Genomic DNA, 24,122 nt, shown 5'->3' with positions numbered 1-24,122 from the left:
CGACAGATATTACAACAGTCTGAATATGTTTATATATTACAGGAATCCAATAACGGTGAAACATAAATGGTATGAATATTACAACAGTGTATTTGCTTTTCAAGAAATGGTTATCTGACATTTGACTTTCGGGGAAATTAAGTATCCTTATAATGCTGTCATCACAATTACAAAAAAAATTAAATGTTTCATGTTCGTAACTCGTGTACTGTTCAAGTTATTTATGTCTCGGACGCATATACTATATGAACAAATGAGTGGATGGACAAAACAAATGGTAAATCTACACTTAAATAAGTATGAAAGGTTTCATGATAATGTCTTTAGTACTTTTTTAGCTGTTTTAATATTAAGTTTTTTCTATCTTTAGCTACCCTGAAACAGCATTTTATATCTGGTAAAAAGGGTCGTGTATAACCGTCACATTTGCCTTGGTCAATTAACCGAGTTTTATCCAAGTCAACCTAAAGTCGCCTGTGGTAAAATATCCGTAGGGAGAAAACAAAGCTTAATCTAATTGAATCTTAAGTAATATATTAAATCATTTAAGTTAATCACATGACGCTTTAACAAACGCATACAGACAATGGAAAGGTGTTCCATCAAATAAGATGACATCAATAAACAAAGGTTTTCGTGAAATGTGCCCTTGGAAATAAGAATGTTATTGGGGAACTTTAGGTGGCGGGTCCAAAGGCATATGATGTTTTTGTTTAAAGTTACAGTGCACGAATTCGCAAACACACATGCACGGACCTCGTGACAATCTCGTTAGAAAGTTTTTCTATTTTGAGGCACTTTGTATGGCATCATGACGTCTTTTTTGGTGCAGACAAGGCCACGCAAGGCGGTACATCATGGATGACACTAGCGAACTCAGACTCGCGTTAAAATGCTCGGATAACAAAAACTCAATGGAATTGAATAAATCATGCAGGCGGTTAAAAACCGCATGGGAATTCGGTTTGAGATGCACGCGCTGGTTCTAATCAGACGCGATAATATTTCCATTACATAGGATCTCACAAATAAAGAAATGATTTGGACACGTGACATCTTATTAAAGAGTGTTAATAGTAGCAGACGTTCAAGCGTGCGTGTGTCATATACAGTGTTCTATTCGAAGAAAAATGTAATTCGGGGTGTTTTATATAAAGTTAGAGTCAACCTAAAATAATTAAGACATTACGGTTAAGAGATTAATCTTTATTCTTACACGAAGTATTAGAATTTGTTAAAGGATACCGAACCTTTGAAGAAGTGGTACTCACTTAGTTATGGGAAAGTTTGCGGATTCAATAAGGTATTGATTACGGCTTGCAGAGTTGCGAATATACGCACCGTACGTAATTTCATATTTATTACGTGTATATGAAAATGTATAAAATAAAATAGTGAGCTTTGTGTCTGTGTACAACTTTGTTTCATATAAAAAAAATCTCGCTATGAAAATAGATGTGACTTTTAAACATGACAAATACGCAAAAACAATATAATTTTGAACATAAGGATTAATGAATACCGATTTGAATGTTCTATAGGCTCGCCTTTTGTGACGGCAGCACACATAACAATGACAATACTATGAAAAGTGCAGATTCCTTAACATTTCTGCAATAAAAATAGCGTATTGCACTTTCCAAAAATAAAGAACATCATTTCCTTATCAATTTATTGACAATGGTAGATCTAGAGTATCAGTAATGTTTATGGTTATTATAACTATTTTATAACTGTATTTTATGTTAAGTTCTGACGACACCTATTGAAAACCATTTCCTGGTTTACAAACCAAGCATTGTTTTCTAAATGAAATCTTCCATTACATTCCATACATTGTGGTTAAACTTAACACCAACAGGACACAAAACAGAATCCGAAACAAGACGGGTTGGTGGCGCTCTACAAGGCTTTTACCGTAGCAAACAAGTTAAAAAATATCTGTGAATTAACTACAAATCCTTGTTGCAACGCTTTTAGCAAATGAATAACACTTTAAAGCCACATATCAAATTAATTCAATCGCATAAAAGCTTATGTAACTTTGCGCGGTCACCACAAAAGTTGAACGAGACGCTTTTGGGTTTCCTGCGCTATTTAAGAATATCATCAATTCCATTAGAACATTGGGAACTTTATGGATAGGATTCGTATCAATCGGTAGAGTTTTAAAAAGCAAAATTGCTTAAATTTAGATTTATTCTACAACTATGGAAAAATTTGGACCTTTATTCAAGAGAAAGGCTAACTATTATAACATATATATGCTCTTTAATCTTTATTTGATGCATGCGTTGGCATGTTTAAAAATCAAGAAGATCTGTACATGAATTAAACGCCTGTATTGTCCTTAAGACAAAATAATTGTTATCAGGATATCAGGATCGCGTATTCTGAGTTCAGGTATGTACGGAATACCGTAAGGCCATCGTGGTTACGCATTAAAATCCAGAGGGCGACGATGCGATAGTGCAAAAGTACGATGGCGACAATGCGATAGTACGATGGCGACAATGCGACAACGCGATAGTACGATGGCGACAATGCGATAGTACGGTGGCGACAGTGCGACAATACGAGGGCGACAGTGCGATAGTACGATGTCGACAATGCGATAGTGCGATAATACGGTGAAGACAGTGCGACAATACGATGGCAACAGTGCGATAGTACGATGGCGACAATGCGATAATACGATGGCGACAGTACGACAACGCAATAGTACGATGGCGACAATGCGATAGTACGATGGCGACAATGTGATGATATGATGGCGACATTACGATTGTACTATCGCGTTGTCGCATTGTCGCCTACGTACTATCGCATCGTCGCCATCGTACTATCGCGTTGTCGCATCGTACTTTCGCATTGTCGCCATCGTACTATCGCATTGTCGCCATCGCACTATCGCAATGTCGCCCTCTGGATTTTAATGTCTAACCATGATGGCCCTTACGGTATTCTGTAGGTATGATTACATGTAGAGGCAGTATTATGAATATGTCTGCATGACAATATAAGAATTACACTTCTTTACTATCTGAACGCCATAATTGAAGCCTACACAACCCGCCAACAACATTTAATTCAATCCTAAGCGGGGACATACTGCTATCACAGCTAGCAGTTCCCTGGCTTAGAGCATGTTACTACGGCCACATCGAATTACAATGATTAACACCTTATCACACTTTTATTTGCGACAATGTCTGCAAAAGCAATTATTGGGTTAGATTATGGTTCGTTACCTTTGCGCACTTATAGTCCAGTCGATTTGTGTGAAAATTGTTCACAAATTGATAAAAGCATGAAACTTTGCAGAAATGGAGTTAAGGTTATAACAATTAATTTCTGATATGGACCCATCTTAAAAAATCAAAATGGCGGACTTTGGCAGCCATTTTAAAATGGCGGTAATAATTTGTTCATAAAAAATATTCAACAAATCATTACAATTATATTTTTCATCTATTTCAATAAAATTTGGTATGCAAATCTCAAATAATATCACCAATCAATGAACTTCTTCAATAGGCAAAAATACGACGGCCATCTTAAAAAGCGGCCATTTTGAAAATTACATTTTTCGAAATTGCCAAAAAAATGCATTTTTGAAATTATTTTTTATTTATAGTAAGTAATATTTTTTCATTAAAATTACAAACGCTTACATATTACTTTAAATGTATATCATAACACATTATCTATGTCAATTATTTTTCAACTCCATACATGCACATGTCTATTCAGGATTCCAGACTAAAATGTTCTGCAGTAATCCACGCGACGCGCTTAGCAATTGTTTTCGCAGCCTCTGTCATGCCAGCACATGCTTGTCTATATAACTGGGAGACTTAAACAGAGCAATACTGGTCGATCTTAATGACGTTAGCCACGTCAAGAATTACAACACTACAAGCTTATAGACTTGCAAAAACTATATACCGAGCGACTTGAATAATTGGGCGTATTTGTTAAAGATCGTGTCAATGCAACACGTTTAAAAAATAGGATATTGGCTGCCTTACCAGATTTACAAGCCCTTAAGCAAGGGAGAGATGTTCTTTTAGTCTTTAAAGAAGATGTTGGCGAGGTCCTCAAGCAGGCAACATATTGTAATTACGATGATGAAGGTATAATCTTAGCAAACGCAGCAAAGATAGTGAGAAGAAATATGCTGAATACCAAGTATCGATTTACAGGAACATTCAATGAACGCTGCCAACAAGAATAAGTTGCACAAACTTTACTTTAATTGGTTAGAATTATCATAGGAGAACCCAGCATTGAGACTCATGCTAGTTATGTTGTCGAATCGCAATCGATACTAACCATTTCTCAGCTATAACAGTTCAACTGTGCAATACGTCGTCGAAATGATGCAGATGCAATTTACCATTCTTCAGATAGAGAGCCTCCATTGACAATATACTTAGGAATGGTTATCCACGCAGAAACAGGAACAAATGATCTTGTTGGTAAACTTTTCAGTTTAGGACTCAGCATATCATATGACAGGTTGATGAATATATCGACAGCTATGGGAAATTCTATTTGTGACAGATTTCAAAATGATGATATTGTGTGTCCAGCAAAACTTCGTGGCAATATTTTTACAACCGGAGCAGTTGATAATAATGATCACAATCCAAGCTACAGCTAAAGGATCATTGCATGGAACAGCGATTTCTCTATTCCAACACCCAGACATTGATATTCTAGGTATTGACTGAGAAGGGATCTTTATCAATGAAAACCTGAAAAGAGACAATATAAAACCATTACCAGAAATATACTCAATTGTACCACCTGTTATTCTCCCGAAGGAGCCAGCTGCTGTACCACTTTTGGAAGGACCATTGATGATCAATTCAGACCATTGCAGTGATGCACAATACTTAGAGTATAGGTAGATATTATGAGTAGAGCTTATAATTTATATAAAAGCATGTAGTATAAAAATAACACTAGCGCATATAACTTCACATATTTGCTTAATAGCCATTTCGCACAGAAATAAAAACATCATTTATATTGGGGATGGCAAACCTGAGCAAATCCGTAACCTTTTAACCTGTTTCGATATTCGAGTGTTTAACCGGTTAACCGACTGTCGATGTATCACATAAATGAAAAAAAATCCGAACAACGTAAACGTTTATAAATAATTACATGTATATGCAAATATACTCGTTCTTGTTGATTGTCTTGCAACCTAATTACTTTAACCATTTTATTAATTGAAAACTGTTTATTTCCAAATTGTGTTGGTCCTTTAAATTGGGAATTAACATTCTAAATTGAACAGTATGTATACATTTTGAATCTAATACTTAGTCATTTCCGAAAGTCATTTCAGACATTGTTTACGTGCCTGTCGGTGAACTGTGATATTTCTTTGAAAATGTTCCAGGCATCCGATTATAGAGGCATAATTATAGATTGTCGCTCTTTTAAATACCTGATATCTGAACAAGTTGGACCGACTTTATACTGGATATTCACGTTGAAATAATATTTATTAAAAAAGGACATGTGGCAGTCAAATGTGCTAATTGACAAGTCTCGGTTTATAATTTAAATTTATCAATATGTGAATAATTGAAACATAATAGAATGTAAAGTGCTTAACAAACACACTGCAGAGTAGATGCTAATTGCTCGTGTGCCTGCTCATCAATCCGCTGCACCCCGATGGTTTACAACTCTTAATTGCTTTTGATCCACATGGGGGGCATCACCAGGTGGTAATTGTCGATAATTGCGATAAGATAAGCGGATAAGCCAATACAGTGAAATGAAGTAAAACAAAACTAACGATTTGAGCATTTATTGCGTTCAACCAAAAATTGTGTTTTCTGCAAGAGTAACCGAATATTAATTTTGTAACCGGTTAACCACCTTACGAAACGGATAACCGGTTAGCCGAATAAGCGTTGCCATCCCTAATTTATATCTATGTAGCACTTACCATTGCTTTGTGCAATTCTGGATATAGCATCAAACATAATTTTATTTTTATCTGAACATATTCATGCTTATATGTATGCTTAATTTTTCTTAATTTTGCTAATTTACAAGTGACCGACCATGTACGCCAGGAGATCAAAAAAGTGGTGATAGAGACAAGGATACAATGACATGGTCTGTCTTCCATGCAAATTTATATCAGAGTCATTTGGTTAAGACCATTCCTTTGGACATAAGTTCCGTATTACCTTTGTTTCAGGAAGAGGCAAAGTCTGCTGCAATGATTCGGCAGTCAATGGCCATTATCAAAGAGTGTGTCAATTTTCTTAATCCAGGACAAATACCGATTATGGAATGTGTTCAGCCTCTAAATGCCCTTGCCAAAAACATTCGATGTATTTGGCCTGAGAGATACGGAGAGAATCTTATTGTAGTGATGTTTGGTGGTCTTCACATAGAGATTGCTGCTTTGAGAACGATCGGGGGATTGGCTACAGGATAGTGGCTGGGTGAATGCGTTAAGTCAGTCTAATGTTGCATCTGCCGGTACAGCAGACACATTCCTTAAGTCATCACATGTAACTTGAACCCGACATGCGCACCAGATAACTACTTGCTCATAACATATCTTGATGCATAAAGCCTATACTCAATTCGTAAACAGTGTCGATGATATAGGGGTCAATAGTGTCAGTTTTAAGGAGTGGAAAGAAAGAAGAGAAATGGAAAGCCCACTTTTCAAATTCTGGTCACTTACACTGAAGTTTCAACTGATAATTCTTATCTTTGTTAGGTCTCTACGAGAAAGAAATTATGAGCTGTATAAAGAATCTTTAACCATGTTAATTCCCTGGTTCTTCGCTTTGGACCATCCAAAGTACGCTCGTTGGCTCCATATTCATGAGAGAGATATGATAGCATCGGACAGCGTAGCACCAAGTATAGCGACAGAATTCAATAAGGGACATTTTGTTGTACAAAAAACTCACCACGCATTTTCTGAAATAGCTATCGACCATGCTTATGAGCAACACAAATAATTAGTGAAGGGAGAAGGAGGAGTTATCGGGCTTACAAAGAATGCATCTCAACTTCTACGATGGATGGCATGTGGTCCAGAAATGGCTGGTGTGGTCAATGAGTTTGAGATTTCACAAGAACGTATCAAGCAAGAACAAACTAAAGCGGGCCGGACATAAAACACCATGAGTAAGTAGAAAGTAAACTGAATTCATTTGTTAAACAAGTCCAAGCGATGACAAATACTCTTGAGGAAATGGGTAATCCATTCTTGGATGAATGTGAGGATATTTTAGTCCTAGGCACGCGTGACATTGCTGATCCGAAGGTTGCAAATACAATACGAAACATTGAACAGATTGGGAACAATCAATATCAATATACGGGACAGATTGGACAATCAAACAAAACTACTTTCTTATCCCATATAACAAAACAAATTACATCTATTCAGTCGTCAAGAATCCAAGGTTGTCCCAAAGGATAAACAGCAAATTAGTTCACTGAAACAAAATTGTTCGTTATTTTCTCAGTTGTATGTCCCTTGTCAGGTTTGTGACGGTAATCTTGACGAATTCTTTCGTCATGAGAATAAAGCGTATCCACCTTCTCTTTCACAATTCGGACAGTTGCGGTTCAAGGTCAGATTTGTTAGTGCCTCTAGAGAAGATCATCACATCACAAACTGCATGTCCTGAGATAGAAGCTTTAATCTTAGACGGAGCTGTAATTGTCAATATGTTGAAGCCCATATTCTGCAAGACGTTTGAAGATTATGACAAAAACGTGTTTTACCTTATATTGACAACCAATTGAAGACGTGTAGCAGAGTTGATGTTGTATAGGATGAATATCGCGAAAACAGTTTGAAAGCTTCAACTCGTGGAAAGCGTAGAAAAGGAATAAGAAGACGTGTTCAGGCAGATTCAGCTATTCCAGGAAACTGGGAATCCTTTCTTCGCATTGATGACAATAAGACGAATTTATTTACCAATCTAGCAGAACAGTTATCGACATTTAAAGCAACCGATGACAAGATAGTTGTTTCGACACTCAGAATGGAAGTTGTATGCAATTGCCCAAGCAAGGATACAAGTCAAATATCACCGTGTAACCATGAAGAGGCATACACGCGCATTATGTTACACGTTAAGGATGTAGTACAAACTGGTATGCGTCCAGTAATGATCAGAACCGTAGATACTGATGTTGTTGTCATTGCAAAATATCGATTGTGCATAAACTGAACATACTTACCTTGTGGATAGCATTTGGAGTCGGTACAAATCTAAGATACATACCAGTTCATGAAATCGCTGCCAATTTGGGACCTTCCAAGTCCAGTGCACTTCTTTTATTCCATGCCTTTAGCGGCTGTGACCAAGTGTCATCCTTTCCTAATCGTGGAAAGAAGACTGCATGGGAAATATGGTCTGTCTTGATGAAGTAACCAAAGATTTCGAAACATTGAGTGATAAGCCAGATATTGATACAATCAATGAATGTACTTCAAACATTGAACGTTTTGTTGTGGTGTTGTATGACAGGAGCAGTGAGTGCATAGCCGTAGATGAGGCAAGAAAAGATCTTTTTACTCGAAAAAGGCGTGCAATCGATAATTTCCCACCAAGCTCTGCCGCGTTACATCAACACATCAAGAGAGCGGCTTACCAGGCAGGATTTTGCTGGGGACAGTCACTTAACAAACAACAAGAGCCCCAACCACCTAGCTCCTGGGTTGGAATCGCAACAAAGATGGAATGTGGGAATCTTTCTGGACAACCTTACAGCAAGCTTCCGAGTCTTGTGCTGAACTCATCAGATGTGGATGCAAAAGTGAAAATGGCTGCCGAGGACATTGCAATCGTGTTAAAGCAGCTTTGAGCTGCACAGCCTTGCGTAAATGTGGAGGGCAATGTGATAGGGAATGAATACATTTACTTGTACTTTGGACTCAATGACAAGACAAGTTTATTTAATAACATGTTATCTGTGTTGTTTACGGATAGTGAACTCTTAATTAACATAAATTTGTTTCAAAAACTATTCAAATTAAACCAATCACTTGCTATAGTTATTATGTTTGCAGTGTATGTTTCAAATGGATCGTAAAAATGTTCAAGACAGTTTAATATAATATTTTTCATTGATTTTGACCAATTTTACTAAATTTTCATTTTTCAAGATGGCTGCATTAATTTGATCATATTGATTTTAAATTTGGCTTTTTGATACCATTAATAAGGTCATTTGCATGGTAAATACAAGAGTTCAGGTCAGTTAATACACTTATAAAATTTTGATGAATTTTTTAATGTATTTTTTGAAAATTTGACGGCCGCCATTTGAAAATGGCCGCCATACCCTTTTATGCAAATTTTTGAGAGTGGGTCCATATCTGATATTGTTAAGTATGCTCTTATGTAGTATTCCGCAAATGTTCATGCTTTTATCACAACTTGAACAATTCTGGTGAAAATCTGCACAAATCGACTGGACTATTAAGCAGTATCTCAACGACATGCAAGACACCAAGCCTCACAATGCAAGCCATAAACGCGATACAAACTATAGAGCGATGTAAAAACAAAACAACATAGCGTATAATGTCACATTGCACTGTATTGTATTGTTTTAATAATGAACAGCACGGAATATCAATGCGTGTGCATCTCTATGTGTTTTTTTTTACTAATATAATGAGCATAAGATGGATTGAACAGCATAATTACTGCGCGACATATAGTAAAAAAATGACATGAGTGACTTAAACAAAGGCTGATCTGTTAAGGTTTAAAAACCTAAAAATTATAAAGCGCTGCAATGCGAAACGATTGAATAATTTGGAGAGTTCTGTTGTTGTCGTTAAAATTTGTGAAACTACGAAGATTGCTTATATAACGTAGAAAATACGCGTCTTATGTTTGCTTGGCAGGATAGCTCAGTTGGCTAATGCGTTTTTACTTCAGGTTTCCCGGGGTCACTGGTTCGAGCCCTGCCGTGGCCTACTTTTTTTCCTTTTTTAAATTTTATATTTGATTTTTTACTGGAGCTTTTAAAATTTCATGTTTACATTATCCAATATAAAGTTTAATGGCATTGTCTATTGCATGAGAAGTCCACATCTAATTGCAAACCATACAGAAAGAGCTGCGTATTTATTGTCGTATTTCTTATTGCCCGCCCCACATACCAGCTTGTTTGTGTCGTGACACAGCTCATGTGGCTTCGTTTCCTATATGCGCATGCAAATGGCCTTTATTAAATCTTAAACTAAACCAATTGGTTCGGGACTTACTTTTCTTGTAACAGTGTTGGATCCTGCATACATTAAAAATGTATCATCAAATAATGAATTTTATTCTATCAACAACTTCATTATTATAAAGAAGTGAAACTCCAGCTGCTGGAGCAGTATTGCATTCTCATTATAAACAATTATAGTTGGTCCTTTATTCAAGGCAAGAGACCAATTGCCGGAACAGAAAGAAACAGCACAATACGAAACAACATACACACATATAAGAATCGAGTTGGAGTCAAACCGCCTTGGAACGGTCAATGCAAATCCTTTGGGGTTTAAACCGGTTTTAGAGCGCAAAACCTTACATCTAGACCAGCAATGTTCATGTTACATATAAGTGTAAATAAAATTTAACCGCATAGCATATTGCAACTCAAATTAAACAATAATAAAAGGAAATTAAAACGCATTCAATGTAATTACCATTTAATTACTCAAAGATAGGAAAGAGACCAGAGCAACAGAGTGAAAACATTTTGAGGAACAATGAAATGAAATTACGAAAATTGGCAACTATATCCCTTCGTTTTATAAAAAGATTTAAGAATAAAGCATCAGATAGTAAATATTTCAGATCATCATCGTGCAATACAGAAAGAAGCAGCAATAATTGGTGTAAAAGATCGATAACACATAACTTGGTTGTTTATGTGACTGCAAAAAAAAATCACAAATCAATCAAACATGAAACGTCCATCAGAGAGAAAATATTAATAAAGTTTAACGATGTTAACCCGATGACATATGCATGTCATGAAGAATCTCACTAATAATTTATTTTCGACGTCATTTCATTTCAATTATTGGTTGACATTTTTGCTGCTTGATTTTTCTACACTGAACGATACTTTTCCACCAGACTTCTCCTTTTTGGATATAGGAACTGTTAAAAATATAAACAAAGTTAAACTGCAAGAGAAGGAGAAACCCCTGATAATAGCATGTGTAGTTTAATTTATGACAAAGATTAAATAGTCTTAAAGTGAGACACGCGACACATGCTTACAATAGACACGGTAACAAGCAAACGCACAGGACTGCATTAATATGGTATCATCGCCGTGGCACTGTCATTGCAAAACATTAAAGAGGGGTGAAACCGTTTAAAGGACCCCCGAACCTCACAATTGGATCAGAGTTACTACTACTACTACTACTACTACTACTACTACTACTACTACTACTACTACTACTACTACTACTACTACTACTACTACTACTACTACTACTACTTTTACAATAATACTACAATAATAATACAATAATAATACACTTATATTAATATTACTACTACTAATAATAATAATAATAATGATAAGCAAACAGTCCTCATCACAAAGATTGGGTAAGCATTCAAATCTTCTCGGTCGTTTCAAAAAGACTATGTTGTATCCTTTACATTTAGTAGTAGATAACCCCACAATTGGATGGTTTCTATTATTGTTCTCAGCACTATTAAAATGAAAGGAACACGCATTGCGTTAAATACTTAACATGCGTCAATGTCTTGCTGTCTGTAGTATATTACTCAAATCAACTGTATTGATACCTGGTCGATTTAGAAGCAGATTACCTGAAAATGGCCACCTTAAAAAAGCAGGTGTAAATATAGGAAAGAGATCAGATCGTGTAAGTGCTTTTCGCGGTCACCTTTAGTTTAAAGCTTCACGCAATCACTGACGTAGAGTTTTACAATCTACTCAGTACTCGTACCCATGTCAACTCGTATACATTTGATTCAACTTGTACCATTGTCAACTCGAATCGTTAGGGGTGAGATTTCCTCTCTTTTTTGCTGATTTTCTCTCGATATCAAATTATTTTACAAATAGTTATTAACTATGAACACTACAGAAGCCAAGTTGACCTCATTTTGCTTGACTTCTCAAAGGCGTTCGATATGGTTAATCATGAAAAACTACTTTATAAGCTGCACTACTATGGAATTAGAGGCCATACTCTGAAGTGGATAAAAAGTTTCCTGGACAATAGGTCACAATCTGTAGTTGTCAATAGATATTTAATCCTTGTCAATGGCTACACCTCCAGTACCATCCCTGTCTCCTCCGGTGTACCCCAGGGCTCGGTCCTCGGACCTCTCCTATTCCTTATCTACATAAATGACCTTCCTGAATATGTCCGCTCCTCTAAAGTAAGACTTTGCTGATGATACTGCCATCTATATCTCCCTCACTGTTGCATCTCACTCTAGCCTACTCCAACAAGATCTACAACAACTCGAACAATGAAAACAAAGTGGGATATGCAATGCAATCCATCAAAATGCCAAGTCATCCTAATGACAAAACACAAAACGGTCATACCAACACAATATTATTCTATTACATAACACCATTCTAGAATCTGTCCCTTCTGCTAAATACCTCGGCGTCACTATATCCCATGACCTTTCGTTCAATAACCACATCGACAACATCACAAAAAAAGCACTAGGTTTTCTCAGACGCAACCAAAAAGTACATTCTCCAGAACTCAAATCCACCGCATACAAAACACTGGTCAGACCCCAGCTGGAGTACAGCTCCTCTGTGTGGTCCCTGCATTAGGCGACTCGCATTGAACAACTTGAGTCAGTTCAGCGTTGGGCCAAACAGGACTTCACTGTCCAGTGTCACAGACATGATTTCTTACTTAAATTGGCGACGCCTTGACCTCCGCCATATTGACCAGCGCCTGGTTATGTTTCACAACATCTTGCATAACCAGGTAGCCATTCCTATACCTGACTACCTCAAACCTATCACTAGACCATCAAGAACCTCCCATACAAAAGCATTCCACAATATTCAAACCACAACTGATTATCCCCACGCTTTTTGAAAAAAAGGTGGGGATATTGTGGTGATCTCCGCCGTCCGTCCGTCCGTCTGTCCGTCCGTCCTGGCCACTATCTCCTCCTACACTAAAAGCACTAGAACCTTGAAATTTACACACATGGTAGCTATGAGCATATGTGCGACCCTGCACTATTTGGAATTTTGATCTGACCCCTGGGTCAAAAGTTATAGGGGTTGGGGTGGGGCCGCGTCAGAAATTATCACTCATTTTTTTAGGTTATTTTACATTTACTTCTTTATTTCTACACCGATTCACTTCAAATTGATACTGGACCTCACCTATGACAATACGGTCAATCTCAACCATGCATGGCCCCATTCCCAACCCTGGGGCGCCCCGCCCACATAGGCCACACCCACCAAAAATTTCCATTTACTATAATTTTTTCATTTCTACACGGATTCACTTCAAATTGATACTGAACTTTTGTTATGACATTAGGGTCAATCTCAACTATGCATGGCCCCAATCCCAACCCTGGGGCGCCCGCCCACATAGGCCACACCCACCAAAAAATTCCATTTACTATAATTTTTTCATTTCTACACGGATTCACTTCAAATTGATACTGAACTTCTCTTATGACATTAGGGTCAATCTCAACTATGCATGGCCCCATAACCAACCCTGGGGCCCCGCCCACATAGACCACACCCACCCAAAATTGCCTTTACTATAATTTCTTCATTTCTACACCGATTCACTTCAAATTGATATTGAACTTCTCTTATGACAATACAGTCAATCTCAACTGTGCATGGCCCCATTACCAACCCTGGGGCGCCCCGCCCACATAGACCACACCCACCCAAAATTGCCTTTTACTATAATTTCTTCATTTCTACACCGGTTCACTTCAAATTGATACTGAACCTCTCTTATGACAATACGGTCAATCTCAACTATGCATGGCCCCATTACCAACCCTGGGGCGCCCTGCCCACATATGTCACACCCACCCAAAATTGCCTTTTACTATAACTTCTTCATTTCTACACCAATTCACTTCTAATTGATGATGAACTTCTCTTATGACAATACGGTCAATCTCAGCTATGCATGGCCCCATTACCAACCCTGGGGCACACCTAGGTCAAACATTCGGCGTGGGGATACGCGTCGGCCTCTGCCGCGCCATTTCTAGTTATCATTAGTTTTCCTTCTTTCCCAGAACAATCATCCACTGGAATGCTCTACCTCCTGATATTGTCACCCTCTCTGGACCCCAGTTCAGCCTGGCTGTTAGCCGGGTTGAACATATCTCCCAATAAGAATACCTGATCTGTTTTTAACCTGTTTTAAAAAAATAACACACTTCTTTCTGTCTTTTATATCTTTTTATTTCAGTTTTACTTACATTCTTGTCGGTTGACGCGCGACAGGTCTATGTCCCCAGAAGGCGTTTGACCTTACTGGAAGATAGATAGATAACTTTGCCAGATCTCGGTAACAATGAAGAGTGTAATTTACTCCAATAAATTAGTTCTGGCTACCATAACTTTAAATGTCGCTTTTATGATTTTTGACTGGCACGACTTTTAATTTATAGACCAACCCCATTAGGTAAGTCTACCAGGAATTCAAGAAAAGTTGACAGTTTTAACAAAGACCTGTCCAAAATCGCTTTTAAATGCAGTTATTGGCCCAAATCAACCACTTGATTGGAAAGATTGACATTTTTCACATTAAACTGATATATTCTTTTACAAAATTCTATCTTAAACATTTGAAATTTATCTTTTATGCTCTAAACATATCGAGAAAAACAGCGATGCTACAGACATTCTTGAAATGAGAATCTCCTGAGTGTTCACGGTCATATGACGTTACAGTCAAATTACCATTACCGGATCAGTAGCATAATAAAGTTGTTCTGGTGAAAAGCAATAACTGTTTTGAGACTTCTTTTAAACCAGTTTGATTAAATATTACCTTTGCTTACTGATTCAGCACATAGTCTTATTTTTAAACGCAGGCAAAATGTATTTGTGATACCTTTTTTTTCGCCACAGAATTCATGCATTAACGGATCAGTTGTAGCCATAGCGGATCAGGTGATTGAAACCACTCAGGGGGCATGTAACGAGCTATTTGAACTGTCGAAACATGAACTGTGTTGTTTACAATAACCAAGTTTCATTGCCAGTTATAAATTATATTCATTTTTTTGTTATTAATTCTTTTCTACAATGTGATCTTGTATCTACACTTAACGCATGGTGTTCTTGTGTGAATTATCTGTTGAAATCCTAAAAAGATCGAAAAGATATTGGCATCTTATAAACCATGTAAATTGTTTTCATCATATCTACCGTAATCATCGATATTGAACATGGAAAAATAAATAAAACATTAAGATTGAGGTCATTTATTGTAAGAATCAACAAGATTTGCATCTATTTCAATATAATAGATTGAGGTCATTTATTGTAAGAATCAACAAGATGTGCATCTATTTCAATATAATATATTATTAATTCTCATATTATCACGCTTGATCCGTTATTGCCATCTTCATTTCATTTAAGGTGTCAGGGCTCAGCCTTGAGGGAGAAGTGGGAGATAACTTCTCCCTGGACAAACCAATTTCTCCCTCTAATAACATGAAGGAGAAGTGACTACTCCTCTTTTTATGCCCCCTTCCAAAGAAAAGGGGGCATATAGTGATGATCGGACTGTCCCTCTATACAGGGCTCGAAATTAACACTCACACACTCGCAAAATGCGAGTGAAAAATACTGATTGCGAGTTAAGTTTTAAGCCACTAGTATTTTTTGCGAGTAAAGAAATAGTGAAAAAAGAGTAATATTGCTAAATGCACTTGACACTGTGAACGCTAAACCGTAGGTCAATTTAAAGAACATTTGAATACCCGTATTCTTAAGCGCTTCACCTTGTATGTAGACTGGTATACTTATAGTACAGAAACCCGGCCGGCATTGTTACACAGAAGATGAAACAGTCGATTATTCACACGTGTTCCAGGGAATAATCTAGAATTTACTATCTATGGGTCCCTGAACTCGCAGATTTTAGACCAATGAGTCCCAGGCCAAAATTAATGAGTCCACCTTGAAAAAGAATGGGTTCCAAATTTTGCAAGATACCAAGTAGTGAAGAAAATATGTCTAAATCACACTAGCTCAATAACTATACTTGCATTAAACTTTTAATTATCTCAAAAACTTGTTGAAACCAACAAAACAAATTCAGAGTTATCACTATCTTGTTTGCCTTCACATAGGATTTAACATTATCTGTTACATGAATGTAACCTGTTACACCATTTCAACTTGACTCAAATCGATGATAATATTATTGTTCACATCCGAATTGCGAGATTGATAATATTATTGTTTATGTCCGAATTGCGAGCCGTTGACCTACCGTTATTAAAGTTCCGATTTGTTTGTTATGGATTTAGCTTCAACACCTTATTTCCGAGGCATTTTTCTGTATTATTTATGACTAAGTTACACAAAGTTAAAGCAGGTTTTCATCCGGGGACTCTATAAAATATCATAACACATTCTATTTAAAAGGTCGATTCTAATTGGTTCGTATTATACAGCAGCTGCTTGACTAGAGCCAATCAGAAGACTTGTTCATTGTTGGAGTCTTCAAGCCTCGGTTAAACTCAGCGTTCATTGCTACACTCTTGACTCGTACACAAGATGGTTCGTACTTATCGTGTATCGCGTATGCGTTAACGGATACAGTTCAGCAATGCATCCGAGTGGACGCACATATTTCAAAACGATGCGTCTATTTCGATATTTGTGTGTCATAGACGCGGGACGCACATGTAGATTATTCCTTGGTGTTCATTGAACTTGAACAGACATGGCATCGATGCGAAAAATAAATAGTTTCTTTTTGCCCGCAGACGGAAATAACAGCATAGTTAACCGTTGAGTTAGAAAAAAAACGGAAGTTAAATCCTTCTACGAAAACAGTAAAGTGGGAAAAAGAACTCAATATAAATCTAAAATTTGCGAGAATGTTTTTGATTTTGCGAGTTAGTATTAAAGCTGCTCGCAATATTTTGCAAATAAAAAAAAGTTAAATTCGAGCCCTGCTGTCTGTCCATCTGTCTGTCTGTCCGTCTTTCTGTCACACTTTGCATTTAGGTTTCAAAAAATGCTCATAACTTCTATGTCCCTTGAGATATAACCTTCATATTTGGTACATATGTGTATATGGACAAGGCCTTTCCATACGCACAAAAATGTTTACCCCTGTGACCTTGACCTTGAACTTAGGGTCCACGTTTAGGTTTCAAAGTCTGCGTTTAGGTTTCGAAAAATGCTCATAACTTCTATGTCCCTTGAGATATAACCTTCATATTTGGTATGCATGTGTATATGGACAAGGCCTTTCCATAGGCACACAAATGTTGACCCCTTGACCTTGAAGTTAGGGTCCGTGTTTAGGTTTCGAAATCTGCGTTAAGGTTTTGAAAAATGCTCATAACTTCTATGTCCCTTGAGATATAACCTTAATATTTGGTGTGCATGCGTATATAGACAAGGCCTTTCCATACGCACACAAATTTTGATCACTGTGACCTTGACCTTAAACTTAGGGTCCGCGTTTACGTTTCGAAATCTGCGTTTAGGTTTCAAAAAAAGCTCAGAACTTCTATCAAGCGTTTATAGGGGGCATAAGTTATCCTATGGTGACAGCTCTTGTTGAGATTTACTTGGCGCCAGATATTGACAGATAGTATATTAACACAATATAAACCCTTAAGTGTATTAGTTTGTATTTGTTTATGTTTTCCCACCAAAATACCAATAGTGAGTTGTTCTGATTAATTATGATGGGTATAGTTAAATGAGGGGAACACAATAAGTGAAGAGTTGAACTTTTGATTAAAGGCTGAACAGAAACCACTTCTCTTTTCAGTTGCCTCACTTCTCCCTTATTTCAGCTGAGGAATGTACGGTGAGCCCTGAGGTGTTGCAAAATCTTAAATACGAATCAAGACTGAAATGGACTTATGAAGACAGAAAAACTACTAAATGGACTTTAAATTAATGCGTTAACTTGTTACTTTCCAACATTGTTAAAGCATGTGGCCGGGAAAAATGTTCAACCTCGATTTCGAAATGAGACGGAAGTCAACAAAGTCGTATATACATGTCAGCAAAACATACTGAAAAGTTTGACAAAGAATAGCTCCGATTACGACTCGACCAATTTGTTTTAAAGAACATGCCTTGAAGATGCTGTGTGCAAAATATCATCTAAAAATGTCAACTTTTTATCGGTTACGCAGTCTTTAACATCAAAGTGATCCGCTATGGGTAATGATCCGGTAATGGTAACTTGACTGTATTTCTTTTTTTAGTAACATACCATGTGCTCAAGTGTTTTCAAATCCAGACCGACATTTCCTGGTATTTTAAATTATTCTTGCTTGTTTTGTAAACAAATTGTAGTGTAAATACAAACTCAACGTAAAAAATATTTAAAATTACCTGATTCATTTTGAAATCAGTCTTTTAATCCACCAGACGTAAGTTGTTAATCACAAATAATAGACTTAAGAAAACGAAAGTAATGTTTACAATCTCAGCAAAAATTAAAATTAAAACTCATCACGTGACAAAGCAACAATGGCGTCCAAATTGTGAATTTTAGGCTGGTGAGAGTTATTTTCATCTATTGTAAGATGCATTTGAAACATTTGAACCTTAAAATATGTCTCGATGCAGTAATTTATATTAATTCACCAATATATGTAAGAAATGTATCCAAGAAAATGAACTGTCTTTGATTTATAGCTTTACATAAATATGTTAGGACTTTGGTTGACTTTCGATATGGGGTTCGCTTCAGCGTACAGGTCTGTCAATACTATATAAACTGTTCGCTGAAGTTTCTTTTGCCACCAATAAATAGGAATTTTATGTACATAGACCTTATATCATTTGCAATAGATCCTTCCAACATGAAGTCATTTTGTAGGCTTTAATGGCTGCAAATTAATATTACGTGCTGACAAAATCAGTCAGCAAAATTAATACATCGCCTGATCGCCAATGCGATGAAATCTCGGCTCTGGCGATGGAAAAATTGAATATAGATTGCCTTAGATGTTATGTAGAGTGTAAAGTCTGGCTCGCGTATTTAAAATGTAATACTTTTGGTAAACTGAACTTGGATTCTACGCCGATAAATGAAATAATAGTGCGAGGGTTTTTATAAATTTAGTAAAATGGTTGAATGTCTTTATTACAATCTATAAATATTTTGCAATCTATATATAACGACTGTTGTCGTCCTTTCATGATAATGTCACTGTAAATTAATTATTCTGGCTATGAAAACTTCCCTCTGGTTATTACATTTTCAAAGTTTCATAGCCACATTGGCTATGAAGACAAAAAACTTAGTTTTGCAGACTGGGCAGAATCAGCAATTTTTCTTGTGCAATTAGGAAATGTAGCATGTGCGTCCATGGTATCAGCCCACTTTATGAATGCATCTAATTATTTTAACTGAAAAGTATTTAAAAAAACACATGTTTTAATGTCAATCTATTGTTAAATGTGTATACTTTGACATAACAACAAAAACTTCATTTAAATCTGCATTAAAATCGGCAATGTTTTGCAAATTTTGCCTACACCTATTTACATGTATGTATATTTCTTTGTATTGGGTTCTAGCTGACTTATTAGATAGGAGTTAACCAAAATGGGTGTGTGTTGACCATTGTACAAGTTGACTTGGGTACTAGTTTACTGGCTGACAGTGACGTAAGGTGAGATTGTCACTAGTTTTTTTTCACCATTTTATGAATGGGACAAGGGCCATGTGGATTTGGAAAATCGTTTTTATTTTATTAGCTCTTCTGTTTTTTGAAAAAAATTATGAGCTATTGTCATCACCTGGTTGTCGGCGTTGACATCTATAATTTTCTCATAGAGTATCAAAGCTACTGCATTCAAACTTGGTACACTTACTTACTATTATGAGGGAAATGGGCAGGCAAAGTTAGATAACTCTGACTGGCATTTTGACAAAATTATATGCCCTTTTTAGACTTAGCAAATAAAAAAAAAAATTAAGTCTTGTGTGTAGGTCCACTTTATTCCTAACGTATCAGAGCTATTGCTTACATACTTGCAATACTTTCTAACTATTATAAGGGGACTGTGCAGGCAAAGTTATGTAACTCTGACTGGCATTTTGAAAAAATGATGGCCCCTTTATACTTAGAAAATTGAAAATTTCGTTAACTTTTGCGTTTTGGTCCACTTTACTCCTAAAGTACCGTAGCTATTGCTTTCAGACTTGGAACACTCACTAACTATCATAAGAGGACTGTACAGGACAAGTTGCATAAATCTGGTTGGCATTTTGATGGAATTATGGCTCTTTTTTACTTAGAAACTTTGAATATTTGGTTAAATATTGTGTTTATATACACTTTACATCTAAAGTATCAAGGCTATTGTGTTCAAACTTTAAATACTTTCATACTATCATGAGGGTACTATACCTGGCAAGATGAATTTGACCTTGACCTTTGAATGACCTTGACTCTCAAGGTCAAATTATTAAAATTTGCTAAAATTGCCATTATTCTTTATTTATGATTAGATTTGATTAATATATACTTTGACAAAACAAGTTGTTTTGTCAAAGTTACCTGACAAACCACGATAGACTCCACCCAAACCATTCCCCCACGCCCAACCCCAGATTCCCCCCCCCCCCCCCCCCCCCCCCCCCCCTACATTTGTATGCCCCCCTTCGAAGAAGAGGGGGTATATTGTTTTGCACATGTCGGTCGGTCGGTCCTTCCGTCGGTCCGTCTACCGAATAGTTTCCGGATGATAACTCAAGATCACTTACACCTAGGATCATGAAACTTCATAGGTACATTGATCATGACTCGCAGATGACCCCTATTGATTTTCAGGTCACTAGGTCAAAGGTCAAGGTCACAGTGACTTGAAATAGTAAAATGGTTTCCGGATAATAACTCGAGAATGCTTACGCCTAGGATCATGAAACTTTATAGGTACATTGATCATGACTCGCAGGTGACCCCTATTGATTTTGAGGTCACTAGATCAAAGGTCAAGGTCACGGTGACCCGAAATAGTAAAATGGTCTGGATGATAGCTCAAGAACGCTAATGTCTAGGATCATGAAACTTCATAGGTACATTGATCATGACTCGCAGATGACCCCTATTGATTTTCAGGTCACTAGCTCATAGGTCAAGGTCACAGTGACCCGAAATAGTAAAATGGTTTCCAAATGATAACTCAAGAACGCTTATTCCTAGGATCATGAAACTTCATAGATACATTGATCATGACTCGCAGATGACCCCTATTGATTTTCAGGTCACTAGGTCAAAGGTCAAGGTCACAGTGCCAAAAAACTTATTCACACAATGGCTGCCACTACAACTGGCAGCCCATATGGGGGGCATGCATGTTTTACAAACAGCCCTTGTTTATAGATATTTTACACAAAATTTGATTGAAAATAAACAGTGATCAAGGTTGTTCATTACTCCACACTACCTATATTGTGGAATCTTTAAATACACACATAGGACATAATTCCTGTTTTATTGTGGTAAGCTGTATATTCTGTATCACACAGCCTGAAATCCAGTATTCTCGCGGTTCTAAAGGAATAATCATTCACGCTTAAATACCATGTTTATATATCAGATACATGATTATATAGACAATCATATTTGAATTTGCAAGTAAATCATTTCAAAACTACTGTTTTAAACGAAAAGCATTGTCAAATTTTGTATTGTACAACTGAACACCAAGTGTTTGATGTAACCTATTGAAATCACCCTATGTCCAGGGTCGAGTGGTTGGGATGTTCATGGTTTTAGCTTGTTACCATTCTGGGGGCCTCCTTTTTCATACAATCTCGATGAAACTTGGTTAGCCTGTTTATCTTATATTTAGGCCAAGTTTCAAATTGTGTCACATGCATTCAAAAACTTGATGCACCATGTCAAATTTATAAAAAAAACTGTTGTAACTCTAGAAGCAACATGTGTCATTCAATATTGGTAACAACTTAATCAAAATGTGTATCTTGATGATATCTATGCCTAATAAGAATCTGGCTTATTGGGAAAAGTACCTGCACCATACCAGTTGGAAAAATTTATCGCGCAAAATCGTGAAATTGGGAAAATGTGCGTCATGAAATCTTCAGTTTGGGAAATATAGGTCTTATTAATTGTTAAGTATAAATTGCATAAATCAACTCAAATATTCATTTACATGCATTTTGGCTTCATATATTCTATTTCTGTTCACATATGTTATTTGTTAACGTGCAGATAATGCTATTTTGGGACAAAATTGACGACATTTTCCTCTCTTGGGAATTTTTCAGATGGCAATTGGGAATGAGGTAGTTTTTCCCTAATTAGGAAAGTACTTTTTACGGGTACTTTATAAGGTAGGAAAACAATCACTGACAGATATTCACTTAAAACTTTACATATATCATCCAGGTTATCAAGTCAGGCGACTGACCATGGCATCTAATTGCATAAGTGAGGTCTTTTTGTATTCAGGTTTTCAGGTAATTTTTACATGCATCAACACAATAAATAAGTTTTCTTAGTTATTATGTGCTTCAATGTCTTATCAATGACTGAGGCCAGTAACTTAGATTGATTGAAATTAAAGCCACAAAACAGTCTGATGTGCTATTAAGAAGAATTCTGAATGTAATTGTACTTAAATATTGGGGTTAAGTGTACATTACAGTCATTGAAATTAAGATTTAAATCTACAAGCAAGTCGGGCTAGTACTATGGGAATTTGAACAAGCCTGAGTCAGATTTTACTAGCCCAAACATTTTTGTTAAAAATGCAGATAAACATAACATAAAACATCCAAAGAAGCATTCATTTATTCAATCTTTAGAATACAATACAAATCTCTTATTAATTTTATCCTCATCCAAGTTAGCTTCCTCGTCATCTGAGCCAGCCTCTTTCGGATCCTGAAATAAGACGATATTAATTTCACACACAGATTTCAATCAAATCAAAATTATAAATATATACATAAAGTTTAGGTAATAAATTAGCAGAAATACAATTATCCCATTTATCCATGTGAAAGAGAGAGCAAACCTGAACCACCAGAAAATATAAAAGCAATTAAGTGCCAGGTTATTCTACAAAAAGCTCGTTGACAATTGATTCAATCACAGTTACCTCAGATTCACATTCCTCAACGACGTACTTGAATGACAACTGTTCGGCCATTACTCTCTGTGTTCCGAACGCAACGCAAAACATCCGGGAACCACAAAACCATGCGCTTAATGCGCAGTAATCCAATTATCGGCTGATTGCCCAGCACATGTGCGCAGTGTGTTAAAACATAAGCGGCTGTTGATTTAAGCGGCTCAAAACTTTGTTTACAAATATTGAAAATGAAAGTGGAACTCGTTTTCTGTTTAATGAATTGTACAAGCACGTCAGGCTTGTAATATTGGATTTCCTACAAGCCCGAAAGAAAAAATACTAGTTTTTTGCTGTCGGACTAGTGCGAATTTCGACGACTGACATTATGCTGTACCTACTACAAAAAATATGTTTTTACTTCATATTATATTGCCTTTTGGATCAGTATATTTATGGTCAATGACATTCAATGTATAATATACTAACATAGGAGTGCATGCCTCCGGGGAGCATGCTGTCTTTGAAAAGCTCTTGTTTCATTTAGAAATCCTCTCTTTTAGTGGGTCCTCGAAAGGTATGTTCGCGGCAAAGCAAGACTCAATAAAAACAATCAGGTGATAGGAGAAATAGAACTGGCACGAAATGCGGCCATAGTTGTCCTATCAACTGGTGCCAAGGGTCTTGGCAAAAGCATCATGCTGGAGGTAGACCAAAACAGGTACACATTTTATATGCGTAGGTATATCTAAACATTCATG

General features: G+C 36.6%; 1 protein-coding gene across 2 annotated transcripts in view; it reads left to right on the top strand.

Moving 5' to 3' along the window:
* Positions 1-11,718: 11,718 nt before the first annotated feature.
* The window catches only part of LOC127868521 (ribonuclease Z, mitochondrial-like), a 59,636-nt gene continuing 47,232 nt past the window's right edge, over positions 11,719-24,122 (top strand). For both annotated transcript variants that reach the window (XM_052410363.1, XM_052410362.1), the window contains exons 1-2: positions 11,719-11,926; positions 23,925-24,082. In XM_052410363.1, coding sequence (XP_052266323.1) covers positions 11,792-11,926; positions 23,925-24,082 — 293 coding nt within the window. In that variant the 5' untranslated portion in view covers positions 11,719-11,791. The remainder of the gene's footprint in view (positions 11,927-23,924; positions 24,083-24,122) is intronic.

This window comes from Dreissena polymorpha, chromosome 2 (assembly GCF_020536995.1).
Source record: "Dreissena polymorpha isolate Duluth1 chromosome 2, UMN_Dpol_1.0, whole genome shotgun sequence".
Lineage (NCBI taxonomy): Eukaryota > Metazoa > Mollusca > Bivalvia > Myida > Dreissenidae > Dreissena > Dreissena polymorpha.
The sequence above is the reverse complement of the archived record's forward strand: the minus strand, read 5'-3'. Positions and strand labels throughout refer to the sequence as shown.